Source organism: Microtus ochrogaster, chromosome 7 (genome assembly GCF_000317375.1).
Source record: "Microtus ochrogaster isolate Prairie Vole_2 chromosome 7, MicOch1.0, whole genome shotgun sequence".
Lineage (NCBI taxonomy): Eukaryota > Metazoa > Chordata > Mammalia > Rodentia > Cricetidae > Microtus > Microtus ochrogaster.
In genome coordinates this window covers 40,369,255-40,383,202 of record NC_022014.1, presented here as the reverse complement: position 1 = coordinate 40,383,202, position 13,948 = coordinate 40,369,255, and the positions used below count along the sequence as shown (strand labels likewise).

Genomic DNA, 13,948 nt, shown 5'->3' with positions numbered 1-13,948 from the left:
CACTAGTGGGTGTGTAGAGGGAAACAATAGTATTCTGTGAGACAGGGGACTGCTCTCCTTCAGGGAACCCCCCTCTCATCAAATAGCCTGAGGGAGGATGGGCCAGAGGATAAGAACTGGCCAGAGTCTCTGCTTAGAAACCCCACTCAGGCTGTGTCATCTCTTCTAGATGATTCTGATGTTTCTACTTAAAATTCAGTCTTGTACCCCCATTTGGTTGATGAATCGACCCTGATTTTTTGTCTGTTTTGCATGTTTATCATATTTATTTGTTCAGTCTTCCTTTCTAGAGAACCCTTCAGGACAGTAAAGGCCACAGGCACTCCCAAATGCGTAGAGCCAGCTTGACATATGGAGGGTGCTTCAGGAGTGTCTGGGGAAGTATGTGTGTGTGTGTACATTGTGTTTGTAGGACAACAGAAAGATGGGGAGAGCCACAGTATCACATGAGGGGGTGGGAGGGTGTCTCAGTGTACCTGACCTGGGCTCTAGTCAGTACTGGCTGCCCAGATGGACCACAGGAACCTGCCCTGGCTGTCAGAGAAGGCAGTAATCCCTGTTGTAGTCCTGACCTGTGTGTAGCCTACTGTGGGCAGATTTCCCTCATGGCCCACCCATCATCCTATGCAGCTGCACAGTGGGTTTAGCTTTGTCTTGGCTGGAAGACTCCAAAACTTAACCAGGTGAAGTCATTTGCCAGAGAGACTTGAACCTCTTTTCTGAGTGGTGTGGCCCTCCTGTGATCTGTCTGGCTCTGCCCAGTGACCTGCCATGGGCAAGCCTCTTACTTTGTTCTTCTGTAGTTGGGGTCCTCATCTATAAATGGGGATTTTGCCAGAACCAGGAGTGGACTGTTTTACCAAGCTGCTATTCTGGAATGCTGTTCCCAGGCCATGGAAGTGAGTGCACTATGGGGAACACTGGAAGGGGCCAGGAACACACTCTGTCCCCTCATACACTGTGGGAAAGGCAGGTGCTTCCAATTCCTGCAGGTCTCAGAGGGAGCACCACCTACATAGGGGCCAAGGGTTAAGTATCCTGATCACTATGGTTGGGCAGGGCACCATCTAACAACCCTACGCTGGGGCCTGGATAACAAAGAGGCCCCTCCCTAGAAGGCAACTGGGCTTGTAGGGCATACAGCCACCTGTTATATAAGGGCTCTCCCCACACCTGCTCCAACATACTGCCAGGATCCACCTTTCTCGGTACAGTGTTCCTGACTGGACCCAGAAGGTGAGTGGTCTCCGAGGCTGGAGCCTGATGTTGGGAGAAGCTGGATCCTGGGGCGGGTATGGCATTGAGGGAACTCAGGCTTGCTCTGGCTAGTGTTCAGGGTGTTCTCGAGGTTATTTACTGCCAGTGCTGCCCACTGCTGCCCTGTTCTCAGGGTGGGCAGGCCAGAGTAGAGGTTGGGGCTGCGGGTGTGTTTGCTTGGCATTGTGTTGTCCATGGGGCACGGTGTCTCTGAGCTCCGGCTTCCCTGACAGATGTGAGCAATGAGGCAGCATGCTGTCAGTGTGCTGGAAGATTTACTAATAGATTGTTGCAAAGCAGGGAAGGGACTGGAGATGCAGCTCAGTTGGTAGAGTGTTTGTCTAAGAAGCAGGAAGTTCTGGGTTCGATCCCTAGGGCTTCATTACGTGGGAATGGTGGCACATGTCTGTCATCCCAGCACTTAGGAGGCAGAGGCAGGAGGATTAGAAGTTAAAGATCATCCTTGATTATGTAGCCAGTTTGAGGCTAGCCTGGGCTACATGAGACCTTGTTCTTCTGGCAAAAGGAAGTGATTAACAGGCCTCATGTCCCACACAGGATTGTCTCTGCCTCTCTGCTGTCTGCGAGCCAGGTCCTGACTTCTCTGGGTTTGAAATAAGACTCCCCATCAGGCTGGCGGGAGCTGGGTGATCTGTGCAGTCAGTGCCCTTCTGTAATGGCTTCTCCCCCAACTTTTGTCTCCCTTCCCCTCCTCCTATACTGTGACAATGCTCTAGAGGTTTTTCCCCAGCGGTTGGGGTTCCAGGCCTGGAGGGCTGTCTTGGTATACGGAGGAATATGTAGCTGAGTGCAGAGCCGTGTGTCACGTACTCTACATAAGACATACTTGATTTGCCCTCTGGGTTTCTAAACTGTGTGGCCACTGGGAATGCATATGGGTTTTTGTCTGGGCTAGCTTCCCTTGTTTTTTTACTAGTCCCTAGTCAGTCAACCAGAAGGCCATGCTGCCGGGCGTGCTGTGTGGTGGGATGTGTGTTTGATCTGCAGTACAGGACGGAGCAGGAAGAGGGGTATCCTGAGACAAGGTCAGCTTTGCTTCAGTCTGTGGCAGCTGTCATGGGGCTGTCAAGCTTCAGAGCAGGCCCACCGGTGAGCCTGGCTGCTTCCGCTTCTGCCAGAGGTTGCATGTCTGTGGGGTGGAGATACCAGCTTGTCTTCAGGCAGAAATATTCACTGGGGCTCCACGGGAGACAAGTGTTCTGTCTGCCATGGTTAGTGGCAGCCGCTCGGCACAAGTGACCATTGACCATCCGAATGGTGAGTGGTTCCTGTGCCAAGGGATAGGTGCGTCGTTACCTACCTCGAGTGAGTTAACCTAAGGAGCCACATTGGCTATGGCTGACATTTATAGGGTAATAAGATTATGATCAAAGAGAGTTCCGTGCAAATGTTTGCTTCCTATGCTGCACTGCTACTCAGACAAAGAGAAATTCCTTAAGCTGTGATTTAGGATCCTAACAAATGTGACAAAAACCTAGCAAGCCCCAAAGATCTAATTCAGATGATTTGCAGGTAAGGAAATTGGTGCTGCATTAATCTAACTCAGGAGCTTCGATGCATTCAGGCCCTGGCTTCTGAGGTGTGCAACATGAGTTGGATGCAGAATGGAGTGGGAATGAAGGGTCTGTATTGTGTCCCAGCTCTGAAACCCCCAGGAGTAAGAGCTTGGTTATAAGAGCATCACTTCTGTCTTCTAGGGATCTTGGGTCTGTATTGTATTCCTGCTCTGACACTCCCAAGAGTTAGAGCTTGGTTCCGAGAGCATTACTTCTCTCTTCTAGGGCTCAGTCTTGTCCAGGTGCTAAGAAATTACTCAGATTAGTGCATGCACAGGGCTTAGAGCAGAGCAAGGCTCACAGGTATCTGCACAGGTGGTGGCAGCAAAGCCCCTGAGTATCAAAGCGAACGCAGGAGACCCCTGCAGGGAGAAGAGACAGTGTACTCTGGAGGGGTGGGAGGACACAGATCCTCTGGCAGGGGAGATAAGGGGACTACAGAATGGGAGGGAGGTGAGGAGGACACAAAACCAAGGGCCACTGTTTTTATCTGGGACCCTGTTAGGATTTAGATCTCAAATATACCACAAACGCCTGGTCATTAGCTGTGGTTCTATTGTGTGATGCTGGAACCTTCAGGAGGGTGGCCTGGGAGGAGGAAGTTAGCTTATTGAGTGAGACCCTGGGACAGGCTCCTCTTTCCTGGTCACTCTTTGGCTGCCATTAGGTGAACAGACCTCCTTTGTCATGAACTTCCATGAAGGCCCATGTGATGGGACAAAATGGATGACAACTTTGACGCCATGAGCCTTATAAATTTAGTATCTTAGGATTTTGTAATAGTGACAGAAATCTGACAGACCCTTGGCCCCAGCAGACCCAGAAATTGCTCTGTCTGACCATATGCAGCTGAAACTCAACCTTGTGTCAGTACAGGATGGATGAGAGCCACAGTTCTGTGCACCTGTGCAGGACTGAGTTTTCTGCCCCAGAAACAAGGACAGATCCCATACTAAGCTTGTTTCAGTGTCTTTCCAGGTTTGAGGCTCCGTGGCCCCATCCTTGGGAGAAGCCAGCCCTGCCATCATGAAAGGCATCCTCATTGCTAGTGTTCTTGCGGCATTTGCCATCACAGTTATAGGTGAGAGAAGCCCCCCTCCTAGATGAAATCTTCTTTTCTACCCCATCAGAACATCCTTGCTCTTGGCATCCTGGCACCCACCACCTGGCCTGTAGTGTTGTGTGAGACCTATGTATCCTCTCTGTCTTCAGAGAGACCATTCTGGTGGTGGTCATGGTTGGATCTTCCTGTTGAGGGTTGATGAATAATGGGGAGAAACTAGTGGGCATTGCTCTATCTCATAGTGTCAGTTTAGGGTTCTTCAGAGAACAGTTGGGTATCCCATCAGGGTCTTTCTTTCTGTGGTGGGTGTGGTGCTCTGGAAATATCTTCTGGTTGTTGACTTCTTTGAACTCTTTGTCCTCTCAGACTCCCTGAGTTGTGAACATTGTGAGTCATTCAATAGCAGCTGTATCTCTGAAATTGTTAATTGTGGAAATGAGTCCATCAGTTGTGTGGAGTCCTCGGTCAACTCCACTCTAGGTGAGTGGGGCTACTTCCGTCTCTGGGACTTGTGGGAGGTGGGAGCTCAAGAAGATGGGTGCAAGGAAGGACTCCTGAGCTGGGACCAGGCTGTGTAATGAGACTAGTGGGTTATGAAGATGACTCCCCAGTGGCTGAGGTGAGCAGGAGCTGCATGGCAATACAGGCACAGAATCAAACAAGAGGATAGATACATTTTGGCAGATATAAATAGCAAGAGCAACTCTTTTTAGCCATCTTTTCTCTCAGCTTCCTGGCTCCTTACTCTTCTAGATCAAATATATTTTCCTTGGTCAATTCCTCCCCAGGCATTCTGACTGATGGGAACCTCTTGGGGCACTTAGAGTCCTTCCATACACAAAAGTGGAATATTAACAAAATGACATCTTAATGTTGGCCTTGGTCAACAATGGTGCTCAGGAGATGGGTCAATCAATAAAAGTGCTTGCCACACAAACAGGAGGACCTGAAGTTGTCCCTCAGCATCTACGTAAAGGCCAGGCATGGCAGTGCATGCCTGTAATCTCAGCAGTTGGGCAGCCAAGACAAGATGATTCCTGGAGCTTGTCAGTCTAAAACTGGTGGGGTCCAGATCAGCTCAAGACCCTTTACCAAAAAATAAATCAGAGAAAATCAGTGTTGATCGCTGCCTCTTGAATGCTAGAATTGCGATTATATGCCAACATGGCCAATTAACTTTATTTAATGTTTTTTGGTGTTTTTTTTGTGATTCTGGACATTAAATCCAGGGTTTCACATATGCCAGACAAACACTCTACCACAGAGCTACACTCCAAGTTCCTCAATTTATTTTGACCAATCCACATTTGACGTAACAGCCACATATAGCTGATGTCTCTGTACTGGGTAGCTCTGATTGGACTCTCATGCAGTTTCTAGGAAGGAGCCATAGATGGTACTGTGATGTTGTATCATATACCAAATCCCACTGTGCCTGCTTTATTATTTTTTTGAGCTGTTAAGACAAATTAGTGGCCTGGGAGGGCTGTAGATGTGTTAGACTAAACCACCATCTTCTGGTGTTCCTCCTGAGTAACATTTGTACCCAAACTTTTGACGTGATAATACATTGTCACCCACAAAGTTCATGTTCAAGAATTGAGAGAGGTGGTTTAACAGAAAAAAAATCGTGAAGACTTTCAATCATGTGTTAAGTAAGTTTACAACTTTGTGTTGGGTCTCATTTACATCTCTCCTGGCTGCACTCCCACATGAGGCTCGCAAGGTGTAGGTTAGCTAAGGGCAGAGTTTAACCCATTCATCTGCTAATACAATAAAGGAAGGAGTTCTCTCTGATGGGAAAAGGCTTTCTTTGTTCTCCCCCGACTCCCTGCCCAAGACATCACTATGTAGCCCTGACTGTACTGGAACTCACGATATAGATCAGGCAGACCTCGAACTCACAGAGATCCACTTGCGTCTGTCCCAAGTGCTGGGGTTTAAGCGTGTACCACTATGCCCCACTGGATTCTTCACATTTTAAGAAACCTTCTGCAGTCTCTCCCAAGATGTGCTGAGCAGAGGTTCAAGTCAACTGCTCCTGTATGAAGCACTGTCTCCTACAGATGCTGCTCTTGCTGGAGTCTCTCCAGATGCTAACAGTCTGTGTTTGCCTTGATGTAGGAGAGTCCCTGTACTCGTACGAGAACAAGTTCTGCTCAGAAATTAATTGCATCAACAACAGCAACAGTGTTGTAGTGTCCTTCATGGTACGTGTGTCTGATAATCAACAATTCAGTTTTGCAAGCCAGTGCTGCCAAGGAGATGCATGCCCTGACAATAAAGGTTTGTACCAAGCCCAGCAGCCTGTCCTGTGTCACACCTCCATGTCCCACCCTTGATTTTCTGACCGCTTTGCTTGGCTGGTGATGATGTGTCAAGACCAGGCACTCCAGCACAGACCTGCATGACATCGACATCTGACTTATTGCAATCACAAAAGAAACATGGAGTACTCAGGCAGCCCAAATACCATGTTTTCTCCTTCTTCAGTGAAGATGCGGATCTCATTTGTGTGGCAAGTGAAGCAAGTGCTCATTAGTCATTCTTAAACTTTGTGATCTCAGGGCCTCAGCCATCAGCTTCTTTTAGACAGTATCTCCTGCAGTCTAGGCTCACATCAGACTTGCTATGGAGTCAAGGATGATCTTCACCCAGTCCTCCTGCCTCTGCCTCCTGAGTGCTGGGACTGTAGGTGTGGGCCTATAATATATACATATAATATATAGGTGTGTGTCTCAGTAACAAGAGTAACTCCTCAAGTCTTTTGTTTATATGTTCACTACCTGCTGACATTTACTAGGTTAGAAATTAAAGTGAAACAAATTCACAAATCTTAATTCATTTACTCAAAAGTAAAAACATTTAGCCAGACAAGGTGGCACATGCCTTGTCTAGAACTCTGTGATAGAGGAAGAGACAGAGGGATCTCTATTAGTTCAACGCCAGCCTGAGTTACATAGTGAGACCCTGTCTCAAAAAACAAAAACAAATAAAAAGTTTATTAATACTAATAGAGTTTTTCAAAGAAATAGCTTCCAAAAAGCATTTAATAAGATGAATGGCATTGTTCCATATATATGCATATATGTTCATATATGTATATAAATTAAAGATTTATTTATTTTAATCTTACATGTATGAGGTTGTACGTATGAGTACCATGCATGTGAAATGCCCACAGAAGCCAGAAGAGTGTATCAGATCCTCTGGAGCTGCCACGTGGTGACTGGGAACTGAACCTGGGAATTGAGCCTGTGCTTCTAATTGCTGAGACATCTTTCTAGCACCTCACCCTCAAATAGATATTTTGAAAGAATGTTTTAACTTATAACTTAGAAGGAAGCTGGGATCTCATGATTGCTTGTGTATTTAGTCTGATTTAATCTCACAAATAATGTGGGGCTTCTGGAAAATTCTGCTGCATGCACACAAGGCAAAAGGAGTAAAAGGAACAGATAACATCTTGATGCTGTATAAAATTGGTTTTAACTTTTTGGAATCCTTGCAGCGCCACAGGGATCCAGGAGGTCCTGGACTACAATTTGAGAAGTGGTCATCTATGTCAAAGTCTTCATTTAGAACCATTGTTCTTAATCTGTGGGGCATGACCACTAGAAAAAAACATATTTCTGATGGTCTTAGGAACCCCTGACTATAAATTAATTTTTGTTGCTACTTGATAATTGTAATTTTGCTACTGAGTAGTGTCTCAGTTCCTAAGACCATCAGAAATATGTTGAGAACTGCTGATTTACAAGAAGAAAAATATGTGAACAGAGATGGTGAAGTTCATTATCATAAGCACAGACAGGTGCAAGGCTGGTTCTCAATGTGATTTTTTTATTTTTATTTTTGTTTTTCACTCCATCACAATATGAAAATGGACCTTGTTCATCTGTTCAGGACAAGTCTTAATGCCAATCAGATACCTATTGGCTAATGCTTCAAACAGATGGCTGGCATTGACATTGGCTACAGTTTGGACTTTTTTCCTTTCTTGCTCATGGTCCCAGAGCACTGTGGACCACTGTTCTTGCAGACTGGTTGCCCCATAAGGGTGGGCCTCAGGGGTTGTGCATAGGAAATGTTTGGACAAAGCATGTATCTTTAGGGATAGATCTGAGCCTCCCAGTGGCAGACCCGCCGTCAGCTTCTCTGCCTGCCTGTCCTCTCCTCCCCAGGGCAGTGTGATGGCATGATTCTAAGTAATGGCTTTCCTTTATCCAGACCCTGTAAAAGAGAGTGAATCTGCTCGCGCCGACACCCAAATCCAGTGCCCTTCTTGCTATAGCTACAACACAACAAACTGCAAGGAGAACACCCAGTCGTGTTCCCAAGGAGAGCGATGTGTCCACATCATTGCTGACCATGTAAATGGTAAGTCTGGGGCTTCAATTCCTTAACAGGGCTGGAGCTGAAACACATCAGGCCTTGATTCAGGTGCTGAGACAAAAAAGCAAAAGGACTGGGAAGGGTAGAAGCAGAGCAGGGATTAGCTCAGGATGCCTTTCAGCTAGAGACTGCTCTATTTCCTGCCCTCCCAGATCTGAATACTCACACAGAAACTATATTAAATACAACACTGTTTGACCAATGGCTCAGGCGTATTTCTAGCTAACTCTTACATCTTAAAGTAACCCATGTCTATTAATCTGTTTATTGTCATGAGGCTGTGGCTTACTGGTAAGGATCTGGTGTCTTTCTCCTACTACAGCTACATGGTGTCTCCCTGACTCCATCTTCTTTCCTCCTCTGTCTCTGCTTCGATTTCCCCCTTGCTATATTCTGTCCTGCCATAGGCCAAAGCATCTTCTTTATTAACCAATGCTAATAAAGCATGTTCACAGCATACAGAGGGGAATCCCACATCAGCCAGAAAGCCTTTTGCTGGTCGCCACTTCTGCTCTTAGTCCAATACTACTTCTGGTTGCCTTTCTTCTGCTCTCCTATGGTTAAACCCCAGGCTCACTTATTTGACTTCATGACCCTCTGGCATTTGCTTTGGTACTAGGATGCCATTCCTCAGCAAGAGTGAATAGGTGTGATTTTAATATATATATAAAATAGAAGAAACATATAACTTGAGAGGTGTTGGCTTGGGTCAGCTAGGGCCATCTGGTTATTTATTTATTTATTTTTTTCTACAAAAGTAATCTGACAGTGCTGACATTTTGTCAGAGTATCCACCCTACCTGGTGGCAGCATGCAATGCACACTTGCCTTTTGCTAGTGGAACAGCCTTGGGGCCACTACTACCCTGTAGCTCTGTCCTTATTTTCTGAGAACAGAGTAGATCTCTACTTTGCTACTGGTTGTTTGTGATAGGTGTAGCGGGGTAGGGGTAGCAGGTGGGGGAGGGGGATAAAGGCAGTGGCTCAAGGCTACTCAGCAGTTAGGTCTGAAAGTGAATCGTGTCCTCCTGTAGGAGTGAAACCAATGTGTCCATCCTGGCTAGTGGAACTCTTGGGAATGTGATCTAGTGATTTCCAAGAAGAAAAAAAGTGGTACAAACAAAAAATGAATAACTAGCCTGTCTTACCTAAAACATAGCTCAAACTAAAAGGGTTTAAGGCTTGCACCCAAATACAAATTTCATTTCAATTTTTGCTTGTCAACTTCAAAGACTACCTATAACCATGGAGTTTCCAGTGGATCCAAGCATCCTATCTTTTAAAGTCTTTAAAAATATTTTTAAAGAGATGTTTTAGATCCACAGTAAAGCTGAGTTAGAGACATAGACATTCTGCATGTACCCTGACTGCCTGGCTCATATGTAATTGTCGTCATTGTCAAAGTGCTCACACCACAGTGGTAAGCCTACTCGGGCACTCATTGTCACCCAAGTCTGCAGTTTGCCTCAGGGTTTACTCCTGATATAATCAATTCCAGCATGACGATGTCACATAGAGGAAGGTCCTCTGCTCTGGACACCTGTGTCCCACCTGCTCAGCATGACAGTGTCACATAGAGGGGAGCCCTCTGCCCTGAGAGCCTTCTGTGTCTCACCTGATCATGCTTTTCTTCCTCCCCACAAGACCCTGGAACCCACTGGTCTTTTACATCGCCTCTATAGATTTTCTTATTCCAGAATGTCTGTTCTCTCCCTTTCGCTTTCTCGGTATCTCTGTGTTTCTCTATCTCTCTTTCTTCTCCATCCCCTGGAGCCTCATACTTGCAAAACATACATTGTACCTCTGAGTAAAACCACAGCAAAAAGTCACTTTCCTTGAAATGGTTGAGGTGCCCACACTGCCCTGGTTTTTAATTCTAAAGTTGTGCCTAAAGGCAACAAAAGACTTCTGTTCATCTCATGCCCGAGTCTCCTGGTAGTGTCATCTCATAGACACTAAAAGTCAGCAGGTCACAAATTTTCTTGTTTTGTTCACCATCACTTTCAAAATCCTATCAAGATGTGCCTAACACCGCACTTCCTGACTCAGGTTAGCTCAACTCTCAGCACTGACACCTGGGACGAAACAACAGCAAACTTTTCTTTCTGGGGTTTGGAGGTCTCTTTCACACATTATGCTCTGACAGAACCAGGTTCCTTTATGCCTCTGGGAGCTCCCTGTTTCCCAGGGATGCGTGAGTTGCAGCTGGCAGACCTATAGAGGCACAACCACTCAGAAGTAGCTGCTATTGTGACTACATCTTTGAAAGTGCTTAAGACCTTTTACTTTTTTTTTATCATTTTTTTTTTAATTTTGCAAACCAACCACAGTTTCCCCTCCCCCCTCTCCTCCAGTTCCCTCATCCCACCTCCCTTCTACCCATCCCCCATCCACTCCTCTTCTGTCTCCATTCAGAAGGGGTAAGGCCTCCCATGGGAATCAACAGAGCATGGCATATCAAGCTGAGGCAGAATCAAGCTCCTCCCCCACTGTATCAAGGCTGAAGAAGGCTTCCCACCATAGGGAATAGGTTCCAAAGAGTCAGCTCATGTATCAGGGACAGGTCCTGGTACCACTACTAGGGCCTCATAAAAGACCAGCTACACAACTGTCACCCAGATACAGAAGGCCTAGGTTGGTCCCATGCCGGTTTCCGAGCTGTCTGTTCAGAGTTCATGGGCTCCCACAAGCTCAGGTCAGCTGGCTGGAGACCTTTTTCTACAATAAGAAACTGTGTAAGCAGGCAGAACTTTGAGGTAAGATAGAGATGCTGAGCATTTCTTGTACACTTTCTGTTGACTTTCCTTTTTCTCAAGGAAAACTCAAGCAGGAAAAAAAGTCAGACCCAGAGGAATGAGAACTGAGGGAAATACTGGAATTGGGGCTGGAGTCCAAGGTGCCCACTGATTCATTCCCTTCTGAATGGAGAGTTGAAAGAACTGCCCCTGAGCCTTTTACCCAGGCTTGCCTTTTTTCTTCTTTTTCTCCCCTTCATCTTCCTCTCCCTTTTCCTTCTTCTTTCATTCCCTCCCCTCTGTGTTTTTCGTGATTGAGTCTTGCCATGTAGCTGAGGCTAGCCTTGAACTCATGATCTTCCTGCTACAATCTCCCAAGTACTGGGCTTGCAGGTGTGCACTACCATGCCCCGTTTGTTCTTGGCTTTTTCATCTGACAGCTCCACAGGAACACAAGACATGGGACATCCAAGATCCAGCTCCCATCCTTTCTTTAAGCCTGGATTAGCAACCCACATCTTACAGTCTCAGTTGCTTTTGAGGTTGGGTGGGGAGGGGTCTGCCCCCTGACCTCCATAGTTCTTGTACTGTTACTGTTTGGTATTCTTAAGTTGGCTGTCAGAAGAGGGGCTCAGTGGCTTGCAGATAAATAACTCTGCATGGGCTGGGGCTTTGGTGGTAGAGTTGTATAGAGTTATATAGAGTTCTGACTGTCTCATTTGCATCTTCAGGCAACAAAGTGGAGCTGAAAGGGTGTTCTAATATCGATGAAGCTACTTGCGACATCCTGACTCCTGGGAACGTAACAGTTGGAGAATTCACTTTCCAGATGGTTAACTGCATAAATGAGATTACAACCACGACCCCAACCACAGTCACCACGACCCCTAGCACCAGCACAAGCCTCAAAGCTTCCTTCATCTCCTCTGTCTTCGGGAGCCTCCTTCTTCTGAAGCTGCTATTCTGAGGTCCCTGGGCTCTGCCCCACCCAGTGTCCCATGGGTGTCAACGCTCTTTCTGTTCACACATCTTCCAGTTTAGTTGCTCAGTGGGTTGGAAGTCACAGGACTCCAGGCAATGCTAGCAGCCACATTATGTCCTTTATTAAAGTGTTGTTTGACTTCTAGACAGTCTGTCCTGATATGTTTGGTGCTGGGTGTAGTTCAAGACCCTGCCCAACTCTTTTCATCTTGCCTTGCCTGGAGGTAGGGTCTTTGCTCTGGAGATAGCATCTTCTTTGCCTCAGGACTCAATGATATCTCTGCTCCCGGTCCACATTGCTCCTGAGAAGCTGAACCTGTGGCCTTGCTGGCACTTTCTGTTAGCATCCCTGTGCTCCAGCATTCTACTTGCTACTTCTTGGGCAGTCACATGCAGGAGGGGCCCCAGCTGAGCCTTGTTGTGCCCTGTGCTGCTCCTAGTACCAGCACAGAAGTTCAGCAGCCTTTCAGTCTGGTGCGGCATCATGGCATCTGGTTATTCAGCAGTTGTCCAGAGACCCACAGCAGATGAAGAAAAATGTCATCCCAGAGGCCTGTCACTATGAAGACCCAAGAAGGGCAAACCAAAGGATTGCAGAGAACCAGAATGCTCCCGCTGGCTACATGATCAAGTCTCCAGGAAGACAGAGGACAGAGGAGCTCAGAGCCTGGGATTAGGAGGTCTCCTGTAGTACTGTGCAGGATGGAGTGGGCTGCAGAGCCCTGGTCCCTTCAATCAGAGAGTTAAACCTAATCCTCCATTCCACGTCAGACACCTAGGGGGCCAGACAACCACTCAGACCCAGGCTTGCAGGGTTCAGGTTTAATAGTAAGGTGGGCGTTGAGCTAATTTTGGATAAATGGGGTCTTTTGCAATAAAGAAATCAAAAGGTGTAAGTCATCAAGGGTCTTTATTGTAAAGAGTATCTGACAATGACGCAAGAGCAAGCCACCATGAGGGCTATGATGGTACACATCACTGCGTCCACTCTGATTTACCTTAGCTCTTTAAAAAATGATCTATTTTTACTATTTCTGTGCACATGGTGTGTGCTCACAGGTGTACAGTGCTCTCAGAGGCTGGAAGTGGTGCCGGATCCTCCGAAGCTGGAGTTAGAGGTGATGTTACAGCCTGATGTGGCTGCTGGGAAGGGAATCCAGGTCCCCCACAAGAGCAGCAAGTACCCTCTCTTACGCGCTGAGGACTCTCTCCAGCCCACCTTAGCTCTTTATTTTCAGTTTCGTGTTTACCTAAAAGTTACAAGACCAGGAGGGCTTGAGGACGCCTTCACCCAGGGCTCCAGTTTGTTGTCTGCTGCTGTGATAACATAATCTCACTAAAGAGCTTAGGAGACGAAGGACTTAGTTCAGCTCACAGTTCCAGGCTACAGTTCGTCACCCAGGAGAAGCCACAGCCTCAGGAGTCTGATACAGCTAGTCACACGGCATCCACAGTTAAGGGCAGAGAGAAACATAAGCACACAGCATCCCTTGCTGACTTTGATTTCCTCTCAGACAGTTCAGGACCCTGTGCCCAGGGAATGGCACCACCCACAGCGGGATGGGTTTTCCCGTATACTTAATGAAGACAATCACCCCCACTACAGGACATGCCTCCAGGTTAACCTAATATAGACAAGCCCAATTGAGACTCTCCCTCCAGGTGGTCCTAAGTCAAACTGATAAAGCCAGTCATTCTACTCCACCTCTTGCCAACCGGTCACACAACACACCACTTTTAAACCATAATCTTCCACTTCTAAAGACTTTTATATTTATGTTTTGCCTGCAAGCATGCCTGTGCACCTTGTAAATGCCCTCAGTGCCTCCCGAAGCCGGGAGAAGGCACTGGATTCTCTGGGACAGGACTTACAGACAGCTGTGTACTATCACAGGAGAAGGCACTGGGTTCTCTGGGACAGGACTTACAGACAGCTGTGTA

The 13,948-nt window shown here is 46.9% G+C and overlaps 1 protein-coding gene across 1 annotated transcript; it reads left to right on the top strand.

The window, feature by feature from the left end:
- Window positions 1-3,860: 3,860 nt before the first annotated feature.
- Window positions 3,861-11,993, top strand: LOC101998673 (ly6/PLAUR domain-containing protein 8). The gene is made up of 5 exons (XM_005350208.1): window positions 3,861-3,915; window positions 4,264-4,377; window positions 6,022-6,183; window positions 8,128-8,277; window positions 11,758-11,993. Exons 1-5 carry the CDS (start codon window positions 3,861-3,863, stop codon window positions 11,991-11,993), a joined length of 717 nt encoding a protein of 238 aa, XP_005350265.1.
- Window positions 11,994-13,948: the final 1,955 nt, after the last annotated feature.